Source organism: Camelina sativa, chromosome 7 (assembly GCF_000633955.1).
Source record: "Camelina sativa cultivar DH55 chromosome 7, Cs, whole genome shotgun sequence".
Classification (NCBI taxonomy): domain Eukaryota; kingdom Viridiplantae; phylum Streptophyta; class Magnoliopsida; order Brassicales; family Brassicaceae; genus Camelina; species Camelina sativa.
Window position 1 is genome coordinate 22,812,042 of NC_025691.1, and position 25,735 is coordinate 22,837,776.

General features: G+C 37.2%; 3 protein-coding genes, 1 long non-coding RNA gene and 1 pseudogene across 4 annotated transcripts; 3 read left to right on the forward strand and 2 right to left on the reverse strand.

Moving 5' to 3' along the window:
• LOC104704860 (protein YLS3-like) lies at positions 6,857-7,591 on the reverse strand. The gene is made up of 3 exons (XM_010420880.1): positions 7,239-7,591; positions 7,071-7,106; positions 6,857-6,933 (listed from the first exon to the last, which is right to left on the reverse strand). The coding sequence occupies exons 1-3, from the start codon at positions 7,561-7,563 to the stop codon at positions 6,857-6,859; spliced, it is 438 nt and encodes a 145-aa protein (XP_010419182.1). The 5' UTR covers positions 7,564-7,591.
• LOC104702050 lies at positions 13,910-15,272 on the reverse strand. The gene is made up of 3 exons (XR_753927.2): positions 15,097-15,272; positions 14,811-14,906; positions 13,910-14,191 (listed from the first exon to the last, which is right to left on the reverse strand). It is a non-coding gene; the product is annotated as an uncharacterized LOC104702050 (long non-coding RNA).
• On the forward strand, positions 15,457-18,685 carry LOC104702051 (annotated as a pseudogene).
• On the forward strand, positions 18,802-22,640 carry LOC104702052 (ERAD-associated E3 ubiquitin-protein ligase component HRD3A-like). The gene is made up of 5 exons (XM_010417865.1): positions 18,802-19,445; positions 19,524-20,015; positions 21,124-21,348; positions 21,690-22,013; positions 22,088-22,640. Exons 1-5 carry the CDS (start codon positions 18,918-18,920, stop codon positions 22,433-22,435), a joined length of 1,917 nt encoding a protein of 638 aa, XP_010416167.1. The 5' UTR covers positions 18,802-18,917; the 3' UTR covers positions 22,436-22,640.
• On the forward strand, positions 23,042-24,005 carry LOC104702053 (protein C2-DOMAIN ABA-RELATED 3-like). The gene is made up of 3 exons (XM_010417866.1): positions 23,042-23,213; positions 23,307-23,402; positions 23,482-24,005. The coding sequence occupies exons 1-3, from the start codon at positions 23,094-23,096 to the stop codon at positions 23,770-23,772; spliced, it is 507 nt and encodes a 168-aa protein (XP_010416168.1). The 5' UTR covers positions 23,042-23,093; the 3' UTR covers positions 23,773-24,005.

Below are 25,735 nucleotides of genomic sequence, written 5' to 3' on the forward strand. Positions count from 1 at the left end.
GTAGATGCTTGTTTGAGTTTTGAGCTGCCGGACAATAGATAAGATCGTCTTTCATCACGAATTATCCATCCTACTCCTATGCTCCCATTGTGTAAGTGAAAGCTGCCATCAAAATTTACCTTGACTACATCTCTTGGAGGAGGTTGCCAGTAAGAGGAAATTGAACTTGTTGATGATGTACTGCAATGAGGCCGATGTAATGATGGTTGTGTTGCAGATAGCCATTCTTCCACATCATCTTTAGCTTTCTGAAGTACTGAACTTGTCTCCCAAGTTACTTTATTGAAAACAAGATCCTTCCTTGATTTCCATATTTGCCAGCCAATCCAAAAAGGTAGATGTTGTGCATTTTTATCCAAGCCAGAGTTGTACATGAGCAGTAATGCTTCAACGTTATCTTCAAGCGATGATGAAAATGTGGGAACAGTAGGGAGATTGGACTGTCGCCATATTATTGAAGCATACTGACATTGGAATAGCATGTGGTTTATTGATTCGGTACCTTGACAGCAATGTTGGCAGGTTTCTTCAATTGGGATTCCTCGACGATTGAGTTCATGAGCAGTTCCTAGGGCAGCAGATAACACTCGCCAGTAGAAATGTTTTAGTTTTGGTGGAAGAGATGTTTTCCATAGTTTCTGTTTTACCAAAGGGTTACCAGGTGGAGGGGCAGTTTGTTCATCGTCATCGGGCAAATGTTGACTCAACCAGTAGCCTGATTTCACGGTGTAAACTCCATTCTTGGTATAATGCTAGATAAGTTTATCTGGGCATTGATGTTGGGGAATATATATGCGTCGGGCAAAGTCCGCATCTTCAAGTGAAAGATGCTGACATAACTTCGACTCATCCCATTGACGTCCACCAGCTTGCCATAGTTCGTTGAGAACTGTATTTGTAGGTAAGGAGTGAATAGTTTCTGGTTGTGGTGGATGAGATGGAATCCATGGATCAGTTGTAGCCTTGATTGTTGCACCATCTCCGAGTTGGTATCAAAGCCCTTTGAGTAGTAGATCACGTCCTTGTAAAATTGATCGCCAACCATGAGAAGACTTCCGGCTTAAGGATGCCTGTTGTATATTAGACTCCGGAAAATATCTGTTTTTCAAAAGTCTGGCGAGAAGGGACTCCGGTGATGTCATGATTCTCCAAGCTTGTTTGGCCAGTAGAGCATCATTAAATTTTTCGATGTCCCAGAAACCCAATCCACCCTCTGACTTGGGTAGGTTCATACGTTTCCACGCAACCCATGGGATTCGTTTTTTCGACTCATCTGATCCCCACCAAAACTGTTGTATGAGAGACGTGATTTCCTGACATATAGTAACCGGAAGTTTAAAGCAACTCATAGCATGTGTTGGCATTGCTAGTGCAATAGACTTCAGTAGGACTTCTTTACCACCTTCTGACAAAAATTTGGTGTGCCAGTTTTTTGTTTTTCCTTGCACCCTCTTAGCAATATACTCAAACATCTGACATTTCTTCCTTGAGAATTCCTCTGGTAAACCTAAATATTTTCCACAGCCTCCCACATTGGTGATATTGATCTTGTTTTGGACAATCCCTTGTTTTTCTTCTGTGACACGTGAACCAAAAGTGATGAAAGATTTATTGTGGTTCACTCTTTGTCCTGATACGTAGCCATATTGTTCTAAAAATCGAGCAAGGGCTGCACTATTCTGCTGATTGGCTTTACAGAAAAATAGTGAATCATCCGCAAACAGAAGATGAGTGACTCTAGGACCGTTATTGCTTATTGATAAGCCTTTGATATTTCCTTTTGCTTCTTCTTGCCGCATTTTCTGTGTCAACATTTCCGCAACAAAGAGAAACAAATAGGGAGAGATAGGGTCACCTTGGCGGATGCCTCTCTTTGGGGTGATGGTGCCAGTAGGACTACCATTAACTAACACTGAGTAGGAGACTGATCGAACCATAGCCATAATCCAAGTGATCCATGTTTGATTAAAACCCAACGGAGCCATTGTTTTCTCCAGGAATTTCCAATTGACACGGTCATAAGCTTTACTGATGTCGGTCTTGATCGCCATGTAACTCTTTGATTGTCGCTTTCTGGACATTAGGGAATGTAGTAACTCATGGGCCACTAAAATGTTGTTTGTGATTAGTCGTCCAGGAACAAAGGCCGTTTGTTCAATCGATATGATATCTGGGAGGATAAGCTTCAGGCGATTTGTGAGGATTCTAGAAATTACTTTATATGAGACATTGCAGAGACTAATGGGTCGGTAGTCGCTCATGAGTCTTGGTTGATCAATCTTCGGTATGAGATATATGTGTGTTTTGTTGAGACAAGGTGGCATGATGCTTGTCCGGAAGAAGGTCTTGATCTCATTAGTTATGTCTGTACCTAGAATATCCCAAAACTGATGATAGAAGTAACCTGTCATTCCATCTGGTCTTGGTGCACGATCGCCTTTGATAGCATAGACAACTTGTTTTATCTCATCATCGGTTGCCTCTTTAGTGAGGAGCATATTCATATCAGCTGTTACTGGAGCAGGTATATCATCAAAGAAGTCCCCCCAATTATTATGTCTCGGCTGCTGAAACTGGTCTTGAAAATACTTTGTAGCCAGTATTGATATTTTCTCATCACCAACATGTTCAACCCCAGTAGAGTCATAAACTGAGACCATTCTGTTCTTGGCTTTTCGGGATTTGACACTTCCATAAAAGTATAAGGTGTTATGATCACCTTCATTTAGCCATTGTGATCTACTTTTCTGTTTCCAGTAAATCTCCTCATGGAGATAAGCCTTGCTTAGAGAACGTTTGATATCTCAAATCTTCATATGCTCTGGGGAAGGCTTACAAAACTCTGCTTCTAGTTGTGTCTTGAGTGTTTTTATTTCTTCCGCAGAGTTGGTTAGATTGGAGCGCTTCCACTTAGCTATTTTTGAACGCAATAAACTAATCTTCTCCGAAAAAAGAAGACCTTGTGGGAGGTTTCTCCAATCTTGTGTCACTGACTCCATAAAACCCTCTCTGTCTGCTAAGCGGCGATCATAACGGAACATACCTCTCTTCACCCTTGTTTCTGTCAAAATATCTACGACAACAGGCCGATGGTCTGACTCTATTGGTTCTAAGAATTCAGCAGTTGATGCCGGAAAGTAGGAGAACCATTCTGTATTCGCAACAGCTCTGTCCAGACAACATTGTATAAGCTCTTTAGTTCGGATACCATTCTTCATAATGCTTCGCTGTCCACTCCAACTGAATTTGTTGCCAATATGCTTCAAGTCAAGCATGTCACAAGTAGACATCATATTGTTGAAGTCATGGAATGTACTTGCATCTCGATTGTGGCCTCCAATCTTTTCACTATTATTCCGAATTTGATTGAAATCGCCAATCATAATCCAGGCTTCATTACGGTTGACAACTAGCCGTTGTAGACGTTCCCAAAGTTCATATCGATATTGTGGATCAGGATGTCCATAAACACAAGACAAGTAGAAAGTAAAGATTTTGTCATTAATAGAACAATCTACAAGTCTTGCATCTTGGTACAAAATAGTGATATCGATAGAAGGTTTCCAAAGCAAAGCCAAGCCACCACTGAGGCCTTGAGGCGGTACAATACAGAAATTAGTAAAACCTAGAGAAACAACAACTGCAGTAATATGATCCTTTGATTGCTTCGTTTCAATGAGGAAGATTGCGTCCAGAAGATATTGACGACATATCTCCTTAAGGCGTAGAACCGTAGGGAACTTCCCCATTCCCTGACAGTTCCAACTGGCTATCCTCATTGGTTATCTGGCGGAACCGGGCCTGCCGCGCCTCTATCGTTGGTGTTAGAGGATGAACTGGCATCCATTGGTGAAGACATCCTGCGTCGTTTCCTCTGTTGGGTCATTAGATGAGGTAGAGGACGTGTTACCGCTTCTAGGATGCGGTTCCCTGTATGTTCCAGTGCTAAGATCAGACCTCGACGACGTGCTTCTGCTTCAGAAGGGTCAACAACTGCAGTGTAGTTGTGATAGAGACTGCGAAGGTCTCCGATTGAGATCATCTGGCCATTAATAGGTACCAACACTGTTAGTTCCTCTTGCGGTTGGTGCGGAGGTGGGAGGGCCAGACGATCGTGATGTCCAAGTTGATTGACTGCAGGTTGAGCAATAGCAGGATAAGGGATCTGTTGGTTTGGAATCACCATTCTAGGAGCATTGATCATGGCCCCTGGTGGTGGTGGTGGAGGATTATGAGCATGAGCATCCTCTTGTGGTTCTTCTGTGCATTCAGAGAGATCGTGTCGTAGAGAAAAACACTGGAAGCAGTAGTTTCTCAATCTTTCAAATTTGAAAGAGATCTCAGCCCATTCATTCCCAAAACGGAACCGGCGTTGGAAGATGATTGGTTGATCGAGCGGCCATTGGATGCAAACTCTTGCGAATTCGACATTACCACCCGCTAAATTCTCAATCTCAGAATCAAGCATTGTTCCCAATGTCTCCGCAATGTACCACACCATTGGAGCAGTGAAGAATTGCAGTGGGATTCCCCGAATTTGAATCTAGAAATTGATTGAGAGGGGATTTTCATTTGGTAGGTTTGGTTGCCACAGTTCCATTGCCACCATCCATTCATTGAAACTCCATGGACCCCGTCGATACACTAGTTGTAATGCCTCATTAGACTGAAAGAGGAATTGGGAACGATCGTGTTCGACAACACGTCCAATGACCGAATTATCCATCCCCCAAAGACGAGGGAAGAATCGGATCATTGCACGGAGGTTCTGGCGACGAGGGTTTGCCGGGCGTACCAGAAGACTGAATTGAGAGGCTCTCGTTGCTTGGTCGCACAGGTTACCCGGAATTTCGAAAGCACCAGCGGCAGGGAAATTGAGATTGGCCATTTCTTGGGTTAGGTTTTTAGACAGAGGGTAAGACAAAAGCCGGGAATGAAAGAACAATGATTTCGTGTAGGGAGACTGGGAAATCCAACACTCTTTAAATAAGAAAAATTTTGCAACCGCTGAACGGTTAATCAGAGAAGAAATCGGAGTGTGGCGGTTTTTAAAGAATGTTGGAAAAGTGGTGAAATGGGGGAAAACCCACTCTGGATGATCATATATATACAGATAAATGGATTTATTTGTATAAATGGAGTCAAACATGGAGGTGCGTTATGTATCTCAATTTTGTAGATTTTTTATATTACCTGATTTTTTATAATAATATTATATTTTGTATAGAGAGAAATGATTTATTTGTTTAACGAGAATTAGGGGTGTATTCAATTTGACATTAAGTGATTTGTGTAATATTTACAAATCTTATATTATTCAATCATAGATTTTAAAAAGTATATTAAAATCCATTGTTATTGAACTGATTATTTAAAAAACTACTTTAAAATCCACTGTTACTAAAAACAGTTTGTGGATTTGGATTTTAGTGATTTTTAGGGATTCTAGAGAATTTGAGAGGATTTGTTTAGTTAAAAATACAGAAATTCAAATCTCATGGTTTTATTATGTACATTTGAAAGAATTTTACAAAAAAATCATATCAACTTTTCTAAAATCTATTAAAATTCCAAATTTCCTAAATCTCATCAAATTCTCCAAAATCATGGTATCGATATACCCGTCATACATAAAGGTAAGTTTTGTATCTCAATTTAGTAGATTTTTTAAATTACCTGATTTGTTATAATAATATTATCTTATATATAGAGAGAAATGATTTATTGTTTAAATAGAGTCAAACATGGAGGTAAGTTTTGTATCTCAATTTAGTAGATTTTTTATATGACCTGATTTTTTATAATATTATTGAATGCCTGGATAATACATGGAGGTAAGTTTTGTATCTCAATTTAGTATATTTTTTAAATTACTTGATTTGTTATAATAATATTATCTTATATTGAGAGAGAAATGATTTATTGTTTAGATAGAGTCAATCGATTGATATCATGGAGGTAAGTTTTGTATCTCAATTTAGTAGATTTTTTATATTACCTGATTTTTTATAATAGTATTGAATGCGTAAATAGAAGTAACGAATACAAAATAAAAATTCTGAATTTGGATTTAAATTGACTGGATGTTAATTACCCCGTCCTATGTGCATGTAACAAGTACTATACCATGCATGTCCTCACAATCTTGTTATTTAGTCTCTCCATTGGAGAAAATAATATGTCATGAGGTATTAAGATGTTGGGAAAGTGAATATGTACCAGCATTATTTAGTATATAAAATTATGCATGATATATAGATATATAAAGTTATTGCTAATTGGTTTTGACTTTGAATTTTGCTATGATTAGCCATCATTTTGAGAAATCACGACAAGTATCAATTTACTTGTCGTCAAATTCGTTTTTGAGTTAAAAGTGAGAGATTTGATACGAAATAAATGAAATCAAACTATTATCTGTTTGCTTATATATTCTTACTACTATTTCAAACTATTTCACCTGTTTTTATCTGCACTATTTCACCATTTTCTTGTTTTGTTGCCTAATTTTTCAATCTTTCTTTGGCGGCTTTTTCTTTTTTGGTTAATGTATGTTTTTGGTTTTCATTGATGCAATTACATGTTTGTATGTCTAGTAGCTTTGCCCTGAATATGATAATTATAAACGATAGAGGGCAATCGAATGTCTCATACCCCAGTGGTCGAAGCTGGTGTGGTGGACACTTTTAATTTAGCCCACTCCATTATTAATGTTAGTAATTTTAGGGTTGGCTGAAGGCTGAAGCTTGTGTACAGTGTGTTTTAATAAACAATGAAAATGTTTACAACAAATTTAAGATAATGCTTAAACAAAATACGGACAAAATATAAAAATACAGACATGTAAGTGACATAATCAAAAGAAGATCAATGCCACAAAAGCAGACAAAAAGCTAAATCGATTAAAGCTGACGGAAGAAGCGGCAGAGGTACCTGCATGTTCAATTATTAGGCCACATCATTAGTTTGATAAAACATCATTATAGTTTATGTATTTTTATGAATATTTATGCTTCTCAATGAAATATCGTAACATCAAATTCGAAATTAAATATGAATTAGTGGCATACCGTTGGTTGGTCCTGACGACGCACTAGTCGGAGAAGCTTCATAAAACATGAGAGAAACATATGAAAATCATACTCGTTTACGTTTCTAAGATGTTAATCTAATAAATACTACTAATTAAAGTTATTGATCGATGAGAAGTTAAACCGAAGAATATAATCACTACTCACAAGCGAGTTTGGCGCAGAGTGACACGTCAGGGTTAGTTCCACAAGCCTTGGGAAGATCGAGAGCGTTCTCTTTGGTGAGGTTTAGGGCTTTGAGTATCTCAGGGTTGTTAAAAACGGTGCATAAACACTGTGCGTCTGTTTCTACCATCGCTTTCAACGGCCCGCAACACGACGATGGAGGAGGTGGATTCACCGAGTGTACGTAAGGCTGACACGGCAACAGTTTTTGCACGCAAGCCATCGCCTGAGGGTTTTGTGCCGTAGTCTGGACGGAGTAGAGGACGACGACGGCTACGACCACAGCCATAATTTTGCTAATATCCATTGTTCGTTTTGTGATTTTTCTTTTGAGTTTTTTTTCTTCTTTTTGTTTTCGCGTTACGGGTGAGTATATATGCGTGTTCTTTATAAGTGGAGGAAAATGGAGAATTACATACCATGTTTGTTTTTGTTGTTATTTATGAAGGTGAGATTTGTTTATGAATTTTTATTTCGTGGATTTATTATCTGATTTGCTTTGATTAAGTCATTAAGTGCATGCCTCGAGGATTATTGCAAATTTAATTTACGTGGCCTAGTCCTTAGATTATCTCCTAGTACTGAAATCATTTTTCCCCACACGTTTTATGTAAACACTGATGAATCTGAGTAAATTTTAATCAAAGGTTACTAGCATTGTTTTGTATATTCTCTCTTTTATAAATAAAATAAAGAGAAATACCCTAAAATAGCATTAAAACAAATTTTATGAACAATTATAACACACATTTCATAAATTTCAAAAAATAGCACTATTTAACATATTAAAATATTTAAAATTAATTTTTAGAATTTTTTTTTTAGGTTTGGGTTCTCAATTTCACATTTAGAGTATAGTTTTGAGGGATATATATAGTTTAGTTTTTTTTTTTTGACTTTAACAATATATCGACTGAGTTTATAAGTTCATTCGTTCGCCATAATTCTCTCTGACACGATAATCGAGGCGCCGCTCATCTCATCATCTTCCGACGCCGGTAGAGCTCCGGCTCACCGGCGTCGGGATCTCTCAGTATCTTCGATCCCTCTCTACTTCTGCCTGCAAATCTCGTTTGTGTTTTTGGTTTTTTTCACCGGAGTCCTCTTGAGAATTCAGATCTCTGCTCCGGCTATGCATCAGCTTCATCCACCGTCCCTCGTTCCTCTACATCCACTCTCCTCTCTCAGCGTAGCTACTCGACTGAGTACCCTACTGCCTGAACTCACCCCTCAACCCCCCCAAATGGCCTGATCTCCTTGGTGTTAATCTCTCGATCTGGCCTTTTCCACAGTCAACCATAACATCTCACCGATCCTCGGATTTATATCCTCTCTCCAAGTGGTTTACTTGGCTGCAGCTGGACGGGAGCTCTGTGTTGACGCCGAAGCCTTTAAAGATCTTGACGAAGAACATCATAACTCCGGTTGCTTCTGTCCCAACCTCGATATCTATTTGGCCCAGGTTTGCTCCTCAATCTTACTTTGGAACCCTGGTAGATAGCCTACTCTACTTAGGCTATGATGCATCCCTGCACTGGAATCTCCCTCGATCCGCCTATACTTGCTTTATATCAAGATCAAATTGCTTAGTACCGGTGTTATCTGCTTGGTCAAGACGAGGTTCCCTCGATAGCGGAACATTGGCTTCGTTTAATTTGCTTGAGAACCCTTTGTGTCGAGTTCAATGTGATTCCAGGGATGATCTCTTTGAGGAAGACTGCTTGGTGAAGCTTGGCATTATGACCCCACCGTTACAATGTTGGGGTTACCTTGCCTTCACCAGCATCTTCTATCCGCCTCACCCGACTCCTGAACCCAATCATGAACTTTTTTGCATCTCTATGGAAGTACCGCTTATCTCTGCTTGGTCAAGACGAGTTTCTCTCGGTAGCAGAACATCGGTGGCTCCAAAGTTGCTTCTTAGATTATTTTGTCGAGGTCAGTCTCTTAACCCTGTCCGGATGCTTGCGTTGTGTAGACATATCTTTGAATCTGATCCGACAGCCTGCCTGAACACTATCTTTGAACCCTTTGAACCCCTGCTTCGTTTACCACCATTAGATAGAAAACTTGGGTATGTTGATCTAGTCCAGGAACAAACTGATTACAAGCTTTGTGTGGAATTCATTTACCTCCATTGCCATGAGAGGGATGACCCACCTGTTTTGTTACGGCCTGTTACCCTCCCAATGAGAGCCCCGTTTTCATCTTCTTCAACCGCCATGACCACTCTGCAACCATCTCACCCCTTAGTCTCCTCCATGGAGCACACTTTCAAAAGCTCCAATGCGTCTACCGTAAGAGCGAAGTATGACCACCTTTTGGTCAGGGATTTCCTGAAGCTTGCCTTCAAATTTGAATCCTACAAGACACCAAAAGATCTTTCACCTTTTGCAAACTCCTCAAGGTTGTGCATCTCTTTGGAAGACTCATGTAGTCTTTATCTTTACCTTTCTTGTAACCGTTTGATTCTAAGTTGTAAGAACATCCTTCCTTTGAGGTTTTAAGTTTTTAATGAAAGTTGTTGTGTTCAAATATATATATATATATATATATATATATAGTTTAGTATTTTGAATTTAGAATTTAATTTTGAAAGAAGAATTTTGAATGGGAGATTCTCAAAATAGCTCTAATTTAAGTTTTTTTTCCAAAAACTTAGCACACATCCTTAAAAATGACAAAATTAGCACAAACTTATATATCACTAATAACAAATATTAATAACAAAGTTGAAAAAAATGTTGAAATCGGGAGAACTCTGTGTTCCTCGAGCGAGAGAATATGGTGAGAGTGAGAGAGAATCTGAGAAATGTGAATCTGCCGAACCCAATCCAATCTGAAGTGGAAGTGAATCATAGCCTGAAATCAAGGAAAGAGGTGAATCATTAGTGAAAAATTTGCATTGGCGACATCAGAGGCGAACGACGAGCTCTGGTTCAGATCTCGTTGAAGATCTTTGTGCTATGGTTCAGCAAGATGATCAAGCTAAAGCTTCGTTTTCGTCTGGTTTTGTGATCATGCTTCTTCAAGTATTTTAAGGATGATGACAGTTTTGTGTACTGATCAGTAGAATGGGATCCAATTTGGTTCGATTTCTATGATTCTAAGGCTGCCACGTTTAGATTTTTCATTTCATAGTTCCCCATAGAAATGGTAGTTATGCTGTAAGATTCACATTATAGATTTTTCATTTCATAGTTCCCATAGAATTTGATGTTGAAAGTAACGTTAGCTTGATAAGAGTCACATTATAGTTTTTTTTTTTTTTTCATCTACGTTTGCTTCAATCACTAGTTGTGGTTGAATCTGGTCACATTGGTAGATGGGTTGCATAAGTCTACTAGATAATTTATATTTTTGGCTTCTTCCTTACTGTTGGTAAGAGAATCCTCCAAGGGAACTTCTAGTTTAAAGAATCATGGGAGCATGAATATTCCAAACTGTACCATGGAAAACTATTGTTGAATGTTTCAGTCTTCGGTACCTTATTTCATCATGAGTGTCTCACATTTGCAGATTTTTGACAGGATCGTAAAAGTAGTTACACCAGGAGATGTGGGCGCTAATGCAAGGGATGGGACAAGTCCAGAAGATGGATTTAATGGCCATAAGAAGGAAGCCAAGCTGGAGTTATTTGGTTTCGATTCTCTTGTAAAGGACATAAGCTTGGTTTGAAGAGGTACTTCGATCTTATTTGTTATTAATATTTTTGTGTTGTTCTTTACTAATGTTAGTGTCTCTCTTATTAATAAAACAGTAAGGAATCCTCTTTTATCCAGCTACATGGAAATGACATCTTTTACCTTAAACTATGCTTTACACTTGATCAATTCAACAGTTTCATTTTTTTGATAATGTTGATTTTTTTTGGTATATTATTTATGTCATTTGCTTTGGGAAGCACATTTTCTCTTACTTGTCTTTCAGGTTTGTCTTATAATGTGATGATTGTTAACAAAATTGAAACCTGTAAGTTAAGATAGATGATTAGCAGCAAGAAAAATGTATGATGTGAGTTGGTAGTGAAATTCAGGAAGGATTCCTTAAATTCATGATGAGCTTCATAACAAGCTTAGATTTCAGGATGACTTTCATAAAAAATCTGGATATTGCTAAACACTAGGATAGCACAAAAATGAAACCATTACCTTGTACTAATGGAAATGTTTTTTATGTTTTACAATTATTTTTAGTAATGCTGAGTTTTTATATTGAACATTTCCTTGTTTTATGAATTGAAATATATTTTCATAACATCATTATTCATAGATGCTTCCTTGATCCATTCAAACTTTTGTTCCTTGTTTTATGAATTGAAATATATTTTCATAACATCATTATTCATAAATGCTTCCTTGATCCATTCAAAATAGCTCGTAGAATCTTTTCTCCTATTCTTGTAACTTGAAAAACCAACACCGAGCATCCATCATTACTATAAAACGTTTAAACTTTTGTTGATAACACAGTTACACTATACTACTTTTATGCACAACAAAAATATTTAGGAAGGACATCTCATATATCAGGAAGGCCTTCATCAAAATAAAATAAAAGGAAAACAAAGAAAACAAAACATACATGCCCCATAAGGACTCGAAGAGGGATCTTTGAGTATTGTACTAGCATGTAACCAGTTAGACAAGTCTTTCATTCAAATATAATATAAAAATAAAAGTATATATATGGATATTGCTTGAATAGGTGATTCTTTGAAATTTAGGAAGGTTTCTTAAACTTCATGATGACCTTCATAAAAATTCAGAAAAACACAAAATCAAATCATTAGTCATACATATTCATGTATATATATATATATTTAATATCATGATGTTCACAAAATAAAATCAATATCCTTCACTAAATGGAGTAGTTTGTAATATACTTCAGCAAAACATAAATTAAAAAATGGGTCAAAACTCATTTCTTTAAATTTAGGAAGGATTTCATATTATTTAGGATGATGTCTTTGAATTTTATGAAGGTATCCCTAAATGTAAGCATTAACTATAAGTTCTACAAAATGATTGACCCCTTAAGCTGAGATCTGACATCACAATGAGTAGGAAGATCATAATACATTCAAGTTTAAACTTGTAAATGTACTATAGCACCAAACCTGCAAACTAGAAGCTGAAGAAGCCAACGACGACAACCAAATTTTCTCTCTCTTCATAGATCTCTTCCTCATCTTCCTCCAATCAACAATCCTTTACAAAACACCAATTCTCAAATGAATATACCTTATTAACACGATATAAAGCTTTTTCTCTTTGTGTTGAGCAAACCGATTCTCAAAACGTTCACAGAAATACAGAGAAGAAGAACAACAACCATAGCATCATCTTATGTTAGAAAGAAGAATCAAAGGAAAAGTTCAAAAACTGATGAAGTTGAGCTTCAGAAGTCTTAATCAAGTCAATCCTTCTAATCTCCATCTCCTTACGAAGCCTCACTATCTACTTTGCAGGCTCCATCTTCTTCTTTTCCATGACAATAACTCTCTCATCAAACACTATAATCTCTGCTGCAATGACTCTTGCTCCTTTCCTCCGCCTCTCACCACCATCTCCATAGCTTTTCTTCTTCCTCTTCGATGATCTCTCTCTTTGTCTTCATGACAAGAGTCTTCGATCCACCAACTCCAGCAAATCTATAAACCGTACCAGATATTGTAATTAATACTCCTCAATTTGCTATGTCTCTCTTCATCTTCTTCTTCATAATTATCCTCATCTTCGTGGTCTTGGTAGTGATTATTTGAATTCGGAGTAGTCGCGTGAGAGGACGAGTTGAGATAAGAGCATGATCGAGATAGATGATTGGTCAACGCCGGAACAAGATGAGACGACGACCTCTTCCCATTGTGTTGATTCGATTTGAGAGGACCACAGTCACGGAGAGTTTCGTCGTGATTCTAGAGTAAGGTTGGATTTTTCTTGCGATGGGCATGTTGTAGCGGCTAAAGTTGGATTTTTCTTGCGACGGGCATGTTGTAGCGGCTAAAGCGGTGGAGTACGGTGAATTGAATAAACAAATCGTTTTGGCGTTTCTCCCAGAAATTGATGACGATTAACTAAAAAATGAAGATCTCATATGAAATGATTAACACAAGCTTTGCCAGAAAAATCTAAAATCGTGAATCTAATTCTACCACCACCGTATACGACATAACGACGGAGAAGACAACCAAACTGTGAGAGCAGTTTAATTGAGTTGAGACGTAAGGAACGTAAACCCTTTTGGAGTTTTCCTAGCACGTCAGCAGAGTTACATGGCACAAAGAAGCACAATCACTTGTTTCCAAATTTTAAAACTAAAATTCATAGTATTTATATAAAAAAATGCTAAATTTGGAAAAGTTGAACCTATGTGCTAGTTTTGGAATAAAAACCTTAAATAGTGTTATTCTTGGGCATTTCTCGTTTTGAAATATAATGTTATTTTGGAATTTTCGAGATGTTGTGCTACATTTGAAAAAAAAATCTAATTTTGGTGTTATTTTTGAGAATCTCGCAAAAATAAATTGAAAACAATCAAAAACTAAAATCACCATCCAATATTAGTTTTTAAAAACTAAAATCTAGTATAAAAGAATGGTTAAAAAACCCTAATTCTAAAATGTACATGTCTACTATAACAGTATAACCTTGGTCAATAAGAGTATCTCCATCAAAGAATGTAATGAAAGTATCTTAAAACAAATTTTATTCTTAATTTTGAAAAAAAAAAGTGAAATTAAGTACTTCTTAAGAAACTTTGATATTTCATAGGTCCATTGAAGGTTGTTAAATTTGAGGTTCTTAAAAATAATCTATACTCCACATTGCTATGCCCTTTTGTGAGAAGAGTTTGGGAACTAGCACCAGCTGCAAAGCTTCCCTCAAGTCTGAATCTTGGTGGCAGCAAAACGTCCAATTTGTAAGAAGAACCTGCAATTTTAAAAACCAAAACATGAAAATATTCAAAATAGAAACTGCAGTTTTCAAAACAAAAACCTGCAAGAACACTAAACAGAACCTGCAGTCTTTAAAATCAAATTCTACAGTTTAAAAACCAAAACCTGAAAGTATTCAAAATAGAAACTGCAGTTTTCAAAACGAAAACCTGCAAGAACACTAAACAGAACCTGCAGTTTTTAAAATCAAATCCTACAGTTTAAAAACCAAAACCTGAAAGTATTCAAAACAGAAACTGCAGTTTTTAAAACCAAAACCTGCAGGAACAAAAAAACAGAAACTGCAGTCTTAAGTCTTAGTGATCGGATCCAAAAACACAAAGCCAATTCATCATCAATTGTTAAACTGCTACTGAAGAAGCAAAGAAACTCTCACAGTCTTCAGTATTAGTGATCGGCTTTGTGTTTTTGGATCCTTTCTTAGGCTTCTTCCATTTCATCATATTGATTTTACAAAGGTTTAATTATAAGAAAAAAAGGATTCAAACAATTGTTTACTCCACCAAATATCATCAAAACTCAACAACAACCGTCTAAACAAACAAAATCAAAGGCTAGTTCCAATATCATCTAAAAGATAAAAATTTACTCACTTGAATCTCTCTTAGAACCTCGACACGCTTCCTGACTGTCGGAGTCAAGTTCTCAAGGATATCTAAGTGTTGTCCAGCCAAGTTCTGCAACTTGTTCTGCAGCAAACACACAAATCAGAAAAAAAATTGTACATACGCTATTAAAAGGAACAAACTTTCAAACAATCAAATTAAGATGCAGCAACAATCCTCAAAAGCGAAGAACGATTCATTGAACCCTAATTTCAATCACAACAAATAACTCTAATTCATCACCATCTACAAATGAAATCGGAGAGATTCTTACCAAGGAAAACTGATTGAAACATCATTGAACCAAAGACTATTATTTCGACACTTGAATCGTCGCTGGTTGCACATGCGGTGGAGATAGTGATGACGACGGACAAAGGCGTTGGACCAGTCGCGAGAGAGAATGAGGGAAAGAAAAAATAAAATATATATATTTTTCTCTCTAGCCAATCAGGTGTCGACACAACCTCGATCCTTAGTGATGCTTAAATCTCTAACACAAGGATCGATCACTAGCAAAATTTGTTTTTTTTCATTAATATGATTTATTTTTTAACGTAAGTAACTGTTAAGATATTGCTAATAACCTTTGATAGAGATACTCTAATACATACAAATGTACATGATTACGTGGCGGAAGAATATTGGATCAATGATAATAATCGATGTGGCAACATAATAGGGAAGTGCGCTGAGATGACGTCGTTACCTCTTCTTCTTCAATCCTTCTTTTCGCAGAAAAAAAAAAAGAAAAGAAAAGAAAAAGGAACATATGGTCTGAGAAAGTGATTGGAGAAAGATCAAGATGACGAGAGTCTCAGGTTACACAGTCATCGTTGCTCTATCTATCTTCACACTCTCTCTCTACACTCATTGCGTTCATTCTCGTCCCTTCGTTCTCGTTCTCTCCAACGACGATCTCAACAACGGCTTCGACGATAATGGCGCCGACGACGAGTCCTCTGATTTCGGGGAATCCGAATCTAAGTCCATGGAAGATCTTGACCCCTGTTCATGGCGTCCAATCTTCGAGCCAGACGATTCCGCCGTCCACGTTACCGCAGTATTACTCTGGACTCCACAAAATTCTCGCGGCGGCGGCGAGTGAAGGAAACACTAGTTTAATGGAGGAAGCGGTCTCAGATATAGATTCGTCTGCTTCCTCCGGAGATCCGCACTCTCAGTCGCTGATGGGGTTCGTATACGGGATCGGGATGATGCGGAAGACTAGCCGAAGTAAATCGATTCTGCATCATCATTTCGCGGCTGAGGGAGGCAATACACAATCTAAGATGGCACTTGCTTTCAGATATTTACGACAAAACGTAAGCAGACACTGAGCTCTTTATTCCATCTTTTTTTTTGGTTTCTTGATTAATAAGTGATTATGATTCACAGATGTATGATAAAGCTGTTCAATTGTATGCTGAACTAGCTGAGACTGCAGTCAATAGCTTTCTGATCTCTAGAGATTCTCCGATGATGGTTGAACCTGTTAGAATCCATAGTGGAACAGAGGAGAATAAAGATGCACTAAGGAAATCACGTGGGGAGGAAGATGAGGATTTTCAGATTTTGGAATACCAGGCTGATAAAGGCAATGCTGCGACAATGCACAAAATTGGACTGTTTTATTACTTTGGTTTGAGAGGATTAAGGTGTGATCAGGCCAAGGCCTTGTACTGGTTTTCTAAGGCGATAGACAAAGGAGAGCCAATGTCAATGGAGCTTCTTGGGGAAATTTATGCTAGAGGAGCTGGTGTTGAGAGAAATTATGATATGGCACGTAAGTGTCTTACACTTGCGGTAAAACAAGGTCTCTATTCTGCATTTAATGGTCTTGGTTAATTGTATGTCAAAGGCTATGGAGTTGATAAGAGAAACTTCACTAAGGTACTTCATACTTCCCAGGCTTGCTTCTTTATCTTACTAGAAATTTATTCAACATCACAACCTCTGATCAATTACTATGACATATCAGTGAGTTGAACATATCCATACCCCGTTGGTATTTTCCCTTCAAGTGCAGGCGAGAGAATATTTTGAGATGGCTGCAAATAATGAAGACCCGAGCGGGCATTATAACCTTGGACTGTTGTATCTTAAAGGCATAGGAGTCAAGAAGGATGTGAGGCATGCAAACAAATATTTCTTTGTTGCTGCCAATACTGGTCAACCAAAAGGCTTTTTATCAACTCGCCAAGATGTTCCATACGGGCGTTGGGCTTACAAAGAACTTGAAAATGGTAACTATCTTCCTTACCTTAAATGTCAAAATACATATACTGTAGTTTTATATCTATGCGATTCAGTTAAAATGAAACTCCAAATATGTTAACTAATAGACTTAGAAGATTAATTGACAGGAGTTCATTGGCAATATTTTAAGTCTTGCATATTGTTGCAAGGAGTTTCATTTTAGAGCTTGAGGTAGGAGCGTTGTAATTTGCTAAAACCTATAACCATCAATAGGAATCTCTGTTAAGTTTGTACTGTGTCATGCTTTAATTTTTATTTCCATCCATTTAAGGTGTGTTTGTAGTTTGCTCTGAGCACTCTGAATACATCATTGAGGCATTTTGGTTGTAGGCGACGACTTTTTATAAGCTAGTAGCAGAAAGAGGACCATGGAGTTCTCTCTCTAGATGGGCTCTTGAAGCTTACTTGAAAGGTCATATAGGAAAGGCTTTTCTGTTGTATTCAAGAATGTCCGAGCTCGGTTATGAAGTAGCACAAAGTAATGCTGCCTGGATCCTCGATAAATACAGGGAAAGAAGCATGTGCATGGGAGTGTTAGGGTTTTGCACAGATAAGGAGAGGAACGATCTGGCTCATTCTTTGTGGTGGCGTGCCTCTGAATAGGGAAACGAACATGCTGCATTGCTTATTGGAGATGCATATTACTACGGCCGGGTAAGTCTGCCCATGCTTGAAGTTTAAGAATTCTTCTGTTTTCTGGAAAAATGTTAACATACGGTTAATACATCAAACATTAACTTATGACCCATTTATACCCATTTGATTTTTCCAAGAGATATCATTTCTCATTAATAAAATCTAGACTTTTAACTGATTCAATGGGGGCTCTTACTGATATTCCCAGGGTACAGAGAGGGATTTCGTACGTGCAGCAGAGGCATACATGTATGCTAAATCTCAATCAAATGCACAAGCAATGTTCAACCTAGGTTACATGCATGAGCATGGAGAAGGTCTTCCCTTTGATCTCCATCTAGCTAAATGTTACTATGATCAGGCCCTCCAGAGTAACGCTGCTGCAAAATTACCTGTCACGTTTGCTCTTGCGAGTTTATGGGTTCGTAAAAACTATGCTGATACCACCCTGGTAAGAGAGAGAGACAGAGAGAGTTACTGATGATTTGTGTGTCACCGAATTGTTTTGAATGAAGCTCACGTTTAATGGATGCAGGTACGAGTACTAGATTCTTTACCATAAGTGTCTCCAAAGGTGGAGGAATGGGTAATGTAGTGTTGGAAGAAGGTAACGCGACCATACTAACTCTCTTCCTCTGTCTTATGACCGTTTTATATCTCCGAGGAAGACAACGTAGACATGTGGTTTTGGATCATGTTGGTGCTGACGTGGCACAACCTCTCGCTGGACCATTGGCAGCTTTTCCCTAGTAATCGCTGTACCAGGTGAACAAATCGAAGGTAAAGAAGCAACAAAGAGAGACCAGTTACTCTGTAAAGGTTCTAACTTAGTTTTATACTCTTGACACAATGACAGTATGACACTGAACCATAGGCTATATCAGGGGACTAATTTTGTACAATAACGGTTGCATAATGTATACATTTTTGATGGAAGTATAAAATAAGTAATAATAGCTGAAGGATTATATCGGACTATAGTCAAAGGTTGTGTTAGAAACGTGGGCTACAAGTCCCACGGTCAAAGTCATTATATGTATAATATTGAGTCCCACGAAATTTGTCCAATTACGTAATCACCTTGCTTCCTCTCCATCTATTTTGACTTTTGGTTGTTTCTCTCATTTTCTCAAATCGATCAAATCTCTGAGACGTGAAAAGCAGAGCAAACAAAGAAATTACAGGAAGGTACTAGGTAGAATGAGAGTATCATGTTACAGGATCGTAGTCTTGGCTCTTCTGCTCATTTTCTCACTTGTTATTAATCGAGTTCAGGCGCAGTACTTCGTCCTCAATTTCCCGGATGACATTTTTCTAAGTGACTTTGACAATAACAGCACCAACGCATACTCTGACGACGGCGAGTTCGGGCAAACAGAATCAATATCCGAGCAGGAAGTTGATCCTGGCTCTTGGCGCCCAATCTTTGAGCTGAACAACTCTTCTACCGTTGACCTTACGTTGACGCCGTACTACTCTGGCCTCCAGAAGATTATCTCTGCGGCGAGCGAAGGAAACACCAGGTTGATGGAGGAAGCAGTTACAGAGCTAGAAGCGTCTGCATCAGCGGGAGATCTGCACGCGAAATCTGTGATGGGGTTTGTGTATGGGATCGGGATGATACGAGAGACGAGTGAAGCCAAATCGTTTCAACAACATCAGTTAGCGGCAGAGGGAGGGGATATGCAATCAAAGATGGCACTTGCATACAGATATATAAGGCTAGATGTAAGCAAGCTTAAGTTCTTTCGTTTCTTGGGAAATGTTCTGGCTGGCTAAGTATGCGTTTCTTGATTCTTTTGACAGTTGCATGATAAAGCTGCCCGATTGTATAGAGAACTAGCAGAGACAACATTCAATAGATTTATGATCTCTAAGGACTACACCACGTTTGTACCAATTATTAGAATTCATAGAGGAACATATGAAGATAAAAATATGCTAAGGAAATTCCACGGGGAAGATAGTGAAGATTTCAAGATAGTAGAACACTATGCACAGATTGGTTACCCTTCATCAATGTACAGAGTTGGTTTATTTTACTACTTTGGTATGAGAGGACTAAGACGTGATCACGCCAAGGGAGTTTACTGGTTTTCAAAGGCAGCAGAAAAGGGAGAGCTGAATTCAATGGGAATCATGGGTGATATATATTCCCGAGGAGCTGGTGTTGAGAGAAATTATACCAAAGCGTTACAATGTCTCACACTTGCTGCAGAACAAGGTCTCTATTCAGCATTTAACGGCCTCGGGTACTTGTATCTCAAAGGCTATGGAGTAGCTAAAAACTATACTAAGGTCAGTAATAATTAAAGCAAGTATCAAACAACGGGGATACGTTTCTTTCATTATAGTTCCTTTAACAATAATATCTCTGCAATTGTAGGCAAGAGAATATTTTGAGAAGGCTGCTGATAGTGAAGACCTAAGTGGGATGTATTACCTTGGAATGTTGTATCTTAAAGGCATTGGAGTCAAAAGAGATGTANGTACTACTCTGGCCTCCAGAAGATTATCTCTGCGGCGAGCGAAGGAAACACCAGGTTGATGGAGGAAGCAGTTACAGAGCTAGAAGCGTCTGCATCAGCGGGAGATCTGCACGCGAAATCTGTGATGGGGTTTGTGTATGGGATCGGGATGATACGAGAGACGAGTGAAGCCAAATCGTTTCTACAACATCAGTTAGCGGCAGAGGGAGGGGATATGCAATCAAAGATGGCACTTGCATACAGATATATAAGGCTAGATGTAAGCAAGCTTAAGTTCTTTCGTTTCTTGGGAAATGTTCTGGCTGGCTAAGTATGCGTTTCTTGATTCTTTTGACAGTTGCATGATAAAGCTGCCCGATTGTATAGAGAACTAGCAGAGACAACATTCAATAGATTTATGATCTCTAAGGACTACACCACGTTTGTACCAATTATTAGAATTCATAGAGGAACATATGAAGATAAAAATATGCTAAGGAAATTCCACGGGGAAGATAGTGAAGATTTCAAGATAGTAGAACACTATGCACAGATTGGTTACCCTTCATCAATGTACAGAGTTGGTTTATTTTACTACTTTGGTATGAGAGGACTAAGACGTGATCACGCCAAGGGAGTTTACTGGTTTTCAAAGGCAGCAGAAAAGGGAGAGCTGAATTCAATGGGAATCATGGGTGATATATATTCCCGAGGAGCTGGTGTTGAGAGAAATTATACCAAAGCGTTACAATGTCTCACACTTGCTGCAGAACAAGGTCTCTATTCAGCATTTAACGGCCTCGGGTACTTGTATCTCAAAGGCTATGGAGTAGCTAAAAACTATACTAAGGTCAGTAATAATTAAAGCAAGTATCAAACAACGGGGATACGTTTCTTTCATTATAGTTCCTTTAACAATAATATCTCTGCAATTGTAGGCAAGAGAATATTTTGAGAAGGCTGCTGATAGTGAAGACCTAAGTGGGATGTATTACCTTGGAATGTTGTATCTTAAAGGCATTGGAGTCAAAAGAGATGTAAAGCAGGCAACCAAATACTTCCTTGTGGCTGCAAATGCTGAACTACCAAAGGCTATTTATCAAATGGCCAAAATGTTACATGTTTCCGCCAGGATCAAGAATAACCTAAACATGCTGAAATTGGTAACTAATTTACTTAAATGCAATGAACTTTATATCCATATGGTTTTAGTGAAATTGAAAGTATGAAAAAAATTTGATCGTGTTCTGTTTGGATTATTACCTCAAAAGATTAGCTAATTGATTGTTCATCAAGGGTATTTCAATGTCTCATTTTCTTTAATTGAGGTAGGAGTGGTCTAAGTACCTTAAAGGGTTTAGGATGTAATACACTTGTTTCTACTTATATATGGTTGTCTCTGCTATTTGATTTTCACTCTGTCTTGCTATAATATGTAAGTAACATTTTGTGAGGAATTTTGTACTTTGATCGCTTATTCACTTTCCTAGCATTTTGGTTGCAGGCTGCAGCTCTTTACAAGTCAGTAGCGGAAAGAGGACCATGGAGTTCTCTATCTAGATGGGCTCTTGAATCTTACGTTAAAGGTGATTTGGGAAAGGCTTTTATATTGTACTCAAGAATGGCAGAGCTTGGTTACGAAGTAGCACAAAGTAACGCTGCATGGATCCTCCATAAATACGGTGAAAAGAGCATGTGTATGGGAGTTTCTGGATTTTGCATGGATAAAGAGAGGCATGAGCGGGCTCATGATTTGTGGTTGCGTGCCTCTAAACAAGGAAACGACTATGCTGCTTTGCTTGTGGGAGATGCATATTACTATGGCCGGGTAAGTTTGCACTTGTTAACAAACTTATTGTGCTGACTGATATCTCATGATGGTTTGTACTCGTGTTTCCTCAGGGTAAGGAGAGGGATTTTGTACGTGCAACAGAGGCATACATGTATGCAACATCTCTATCAAATGCACAAGCTATGTTCAACCTCGGTTACATGCATGAATATGGACAAGGGATTCCCTATGATCTCAATCTTGCTAAAAGTTACTACAATCAAGCCCTCGAGAATGAACCTGTCTCCAAATTGCCTAATATGTCTATCATGCTTGCTTTTGTGAGGTTGTGGGTTCACAGAAACTATGTTGATATTTCCATCATGGTGACTCTTCTTCTAGCCTCTATTATAATTGTTCTACATCTCCGTGAGAGACGGCGACACCTCAGAGTTCTTATCGGATCACATCGGTCCTGACGTTGCACAACCTCTCGTCGTTGCGTCTACTGCTTTCACCAACGAATCCTGATTTGTTTATATATGTACAGGTTGATTAATACTAGTTGTATAGTTGTGACACTGTACAGGTTGATTCCTATTTGTTTTATATGTATATAATTAAATTGATTTGTACTTTCTCTTTAACTCACTTTGATTATTGATAAAATTATGTTTACTCGAATGACGAATGAAATTTCCGATTGAGGATCGAAGTAGTTATATCTACGTTTTATTTCAACAATAGACAACAATGGTCAAAGCCATTGGTAGTAGTAACTTTTATATCAAGAAAACGTGGCTTGCAGAAAATGGTAGTGTTTATGACTTGCATGTTTTTAATATTTCTTCTTAATTAAACTGAATCAACGAAAATGAATCATCGTTGAATATGCAATTTAATAATACGACATCCACGTACTTGCGTTTAAGCGGCCCTCACGTTGAGCCAAAAACAAACAATGTGACGATAAGTTAATAACAAAATAAATCGTATATTTTAAACTCCAATGAATATTTCGCTCCTTATAATAATCATTAACATTATTCGAAGTTAGTAGCCACATTTCAATTTCGTTTGTTTGGATCAATTTAATCGTCTTTCTCGTCACGTCTCGTCTCGCCTCGTAGGAGAAAGATGTCGTTGATGGATAATCTATTAGGAATCCTCCGCGTTCGTGTCAAACGTGGTGTAAACCTCGCCGTACGTGATGTCTCTAGCAGCGATCCTTACGTCGTCCTCAAGTTAGGTCGCCAGGTTAATTTCTCTCTATCACTTTGTCTCTCACTCTCAAATTTTCAGAAACTTATAATACAACAAACTTAGAATTCAAAAACTCTTGTTTTGCAGAAACTCAAAACTAGAGTGGTGAAGAAAAACATAAACCCACAATGGGAAGAAGATTTGACATTCACAGTCACCGACCCTAATCTCCCGCTTACTCTGGTAACAAATTTAACAATCACTTTCTAAACCAAACCGGTCCGGTCCTAGAATTACAAAATCGTCTTTGGTTTAAAAACAGATAGTGTACGATCACGATCTCTTCAGCAAAGACGACAAAATGGGAGACGCAGAGATCGATTTGAAACCGTACATAGAAGCCTTACGAATGGAGCTCTCAGGTTTACCAGAAGGAACCATCATAACAACGATCGGTCCGAACCGCGGGAACTGCTTAGCTGAAGAAAGCTACATCCGTTGGATCAACGACCGTATCGTTCAGAACATTTGTCTCCGACTCGGCAACGTCGAGCGTGGTGAAGTCGAGATCGAACTCCAATGGATTGATCTCCCCGGTTCTAAAGGCTTGTAAACAAAATTTAACAATTACTTATGGGCTTTTACTCCTATATTGGGCTAAGCCCATTATATAAACAAATATAAAACCGATCAATACGAGAGTCCGGTTCGGTGATTTTATTCACAAAAGAAAAAAACATATACTAATATTGAAACATACTTTATGATTAAAGTATTTAATAAACTATGTGCGTTTGAAGCCATTGGTTTTGCGTCTGCCCAAGACGACGGCACGAATTTTAGTAATTGATGTTTAGTTTTAAAGGAATCATCAAGTTATCGAAAGGACAAGATATTTTTACGTTTTCGTATATTCTCTTTTTTATTTTTCTTTTGTTTTTTTCCTTTTAACGAAGTGAAGAAAAACAAAAAAGAGATGAAAAAGATAACTTTTGTGCAGCAATAGCCAGCTTTTGAGGAACACAATATAATATAACTTAAAATTTTTGAAACTGAGTAAGAAAAAGTTGGTAATTTTTCAGATCTTTTTTTTAAAGGAAAAAAGATGGCTAACTACACGAACTATTGAAAAATATATAGTTGCACATAAGTATACTATTGTATTTTTAACTATACGAATTATATGTATTATATGGCCATATGCATGAACTAGATGACGTTATGTGATCAACACCATAAACATATAATCCGGTACACTGGTCGACTGACTCCGGCGAAGACCGACGTTGACTCCAGTGAAGTCCGACGTTGACTCCGGTGTTGACCAAAAAAATGTATTAATTTTTTTTCTATTAAAACTCAAAAACAAGAAATATTATGTAAACATTTTTGTTTTTCATGATTAAAAAATATATTCAGTTCAATATCTAAATATTTTTATATATCTCTAACTTATTCATTCTTATAATTAGTTAATTTTTATTTTTAAAGCTAAAATAATGATTAATTATAAATCTTTGATAATAAGATTATTTAAATACTACAAAATCATAAAATCAAATTCAACTACTTTCATTATAAAAAAATAATATGCAAAAAATTGAGTATATGACTCTTTACTTTATAGTTTGCATAGTAAATGTTGTATAAAATTTTATATATTTTTACTATAAAATTTGCATATTCTTAATAACATGTATACAACAACAAAATAAATTCACAATATTTACTTCTAATATATAAAAGATAAACATACAAAAAATTGATTTTAGCTAAACAATATAGAGGGTATGTTTGCAAAAGGGTATAAAATAAAAATATTTTTGCAAATACCTTTATATTACATCTTGAAAATAATTATCAATGATTTTTATTTAACTATTAGTTTATGTTTTAAAAATAAAAATTAACTAATTATAAGAATGAATACATTAGAGATATATAAAAATATTAATATATTGAATTGAATATGTTTTTTAATCATGAAAAACTATTAATGATTTAATATAATTTTTTTAAAAAAATTTAGAATATAATTTTTTTAGTCAACATTGGCCTTCGCCGGAGTCAACGTCGGAGTCAATCGACCGGTGTACCGGATTGTATGTCTATAGTGTTGACCACATAACGTCATATAGTTCATGCATGTGGCCATGTAATACATATATTTCGTGTAGTTAAATATACAATAGTATATTTGGTATGTGTGACCATATATTCCCCTATATTTGGTGTAGTTAGCCATTTTTTTCTTTTTTTAAATATTCTCTGTTCTATTTCTTATTTATTCTTTAATAGGTTCAGCCTTTTAGAGAACTCAAAACCGTGCAAAATAAGATTAAAGTTAAAAAATTTAATATATAGTATATAAAAATAAAAAGGTTTTGTGAAAGCATCTAATCTATCTATCTATACATATATGCTTTTTTCATTGATTCGTAGCCGTAGATCGGTATTTGGTCTGATGTTTTCTTTTGGTCGGGTGAAACTTTCAAAATTGTAAAACAGACCCTTTTATTCTTGATTTATATCTTAAACACCCCCTTATGTTTATTATCATCCAAAAAGTAGTGAAA